Source organism: Microtus ochrogaster, chromosome 16 (assembly GCF_000317375.1).
Source record: "Microtus ochrogaster isolate Prairie Vole_2 chromosome 16, MicOch1.0, whole genome shotgun sequence".
Classification (NCBI taxonomy): domain Eukaryota; kingdom Metazoa; phylum Chordata; class Mammalia; order Rodentia; family Cricetidae; genus Microtus; species Microtus ochrogaster.
Window position 1 is genome coordinate 56,204,860 of NC_022018.1, and position 2,047 is coordinate 56,206,906.

Here is a 2,047-nt window from a genome sequence, read left to right on the forward strand (position 1 = left end):
CTCAGTGATCCATCTCTCCAGCCCAGTGTTTTATTACCTTTCGGTTCTGATTCACTGAAGTCAGGTCTGACTCATTTATTATTTTATTGGGATTTGTTATTGTTTGAGACAGGAGCTAACTCAGCCTTTTAACCTCTGGGATTATAGGTATATGCTACCTTACCCAGCTCAGGAAGAGTATATTTTTGTGCCTTAATTTGCTACAATTTTGTTTTATTTGTTGTTTTTGTTAGTTTTTTACTTGAGGGAATGGTTTGCTAGGGATTAATGTAGGGTTTTGCACATACTAGGCAAGCAAGCTGTGCCCCTAGTCCTGTATACTGGTCTTTAAACTATATACTGCTGTGGGTATTGTGCTGTATTCTTTGAATAGATGTATGATATTTCTCCATTAATAGCGTAGGGTATTTGGCCTGCTGTCGTAGCACATGCTTATAATCTCAGCATCCAGACGTGAACACAGGAAGACTAGGAGTGCCTCGGCTGTACTTTTGAGTCTTGCCTGGTCCCTATGAATGAGTAAAGCTACTCTTAAGTTCAGATCCCCTAACAGTTATGTCATAACTAGTGTGGATTGCCCATTTGCGATCTTGCTTTCTTCATAGTATTACTTTGCAGTGAAATGCCTCTTCCCCTGAATGCTGCCAGATAGCTTTATTCTCAGGGACACAAACCTGACAAGGTTTCTTCTTCAAATTTGCATTCCTTATGTAGGTATACTGATGAAAGAGAGAGAGAGAGTGTGTGTGTGTGTGTGTGTGTGTGTGTGTGAGTGTGTGTGTGTGTGTGTGTGTGTTATTTTTGATGGGGGGGCACACATACTAAGCATGTAGAAATCAGAAACTATCAGGTGCTGGTCTCTGCCTTACCTTGTTTTGAGACAGGATTTCTTTGATGGCTCTCTGTGGCTTACAATGAGCTTGATGACCCTTGAGCTTCTGGATATTGTCCCGTCTCCACCCAAATATTCGGCTTTCGTGTGGATTCTTAGAACTCAGATTCAGTTCTTATGCTTACAGGTCAAGTGCTGTGTTTTGTTAAGGTGGAGTCTCACTCTGTGAGTGCTAGTTTGGTACTCACTATACAGTGATCTTCCTGCCTCTGCCTTTGAGTGCTGGGATTACAATATGTGCCAGCATCCTACCATCAAGTTCTCAAGTTAATTTTATTAGTGAGTTTAGTGTATTTTGAAACTAAATAGTTGAAAAACAGATAGAAAAGTAAGAGAAGTAATACTTTAAAGATAAAAGTTATTTCAAATATCACTTAACTGCTTTAATTGATGTTACATACTGTCTATAGTGGTGCACGCCTTTAATCCCAGTATTTGGGAGGCAGAGGTGGTAGGTAGATCTCAGTGAGTTCGAGGCCAGCCTAATTTAGAGTGAGTTCTAAGATAGCCAGTGCTGTTACACAGGGAAACCCTGTCTCAGAAAACCAACAAAATAAAATAAATTCTGTCACATTAGCTAATGAATAACACAGATTTAAAATTTTATTCTCTTAAAATTACTCTCATCCTGGTGTGGTAGTGCACGCCTTAAATCCTAGCAGTTAGGAGGCAGAGGCCAGAAGATCTCTGAGTTCATGACAGCCTGGACTACATAGAAACCCTTTTTGAACAAAAAATAAAAATAAAATTATTTTATTAGACATTATTGTCACTTATAATTAAGAAATAATATAACTGTATATGTTAATATTTTTGTGATCTTTATGCAGGCACTGAACTTACCTTCAATTACAACCTAGAATGTCTTGGGAATGGAAAAACTGTCTGCAAATGTGGAGCCCCGAACTGCAGTGGCTTCCTGGGTGTGCGGCCAAAGGTACCAATTTCAACACTTTTCTATTAGCAGCAATGGTGTGTCTCTCCTGTAGCATTGTTAGGTGCAGTGCTAGGGATGAGTCTTCATTTCAAGAAGCTTTGCTTTGAAATAATGGGATTGATTATCAGTAGTGCCACTAACAGTTTACTGAGCAGTCTCATGATCTAGTTGATGTTGCTGTAGTATTTTGACTTACAAGTATTTTTCTAAGCCGGGCG

At 39.3% G+C, this 2,047-nt stretch overlaps 1 protein-coding gene across 1 annotated transcript in view; it reads left to right on the plus strand.

The window, feature by feature from the left end:
- Nsd1 (nuclear receptor binding SET domain protein 1) overlaps nucleotides 1-2,047 on the plus strand; it is a 115,292-nt gene that overhangs the window by 101,938 nt on the left and 11,307 nt on the right. Inside the window, exon 20 of the mRNA XM_026782929.1 lies at nucleotides 1,714-1,829. Within this exon, the coding sequence (XP_026638730.1) occupies nucleotides 1,714-1,829 (116 nt within the window). The remainder of the gene's footprint in view (nucleotides 1-1,713; nucleotides 1,830-2,047) is intronic.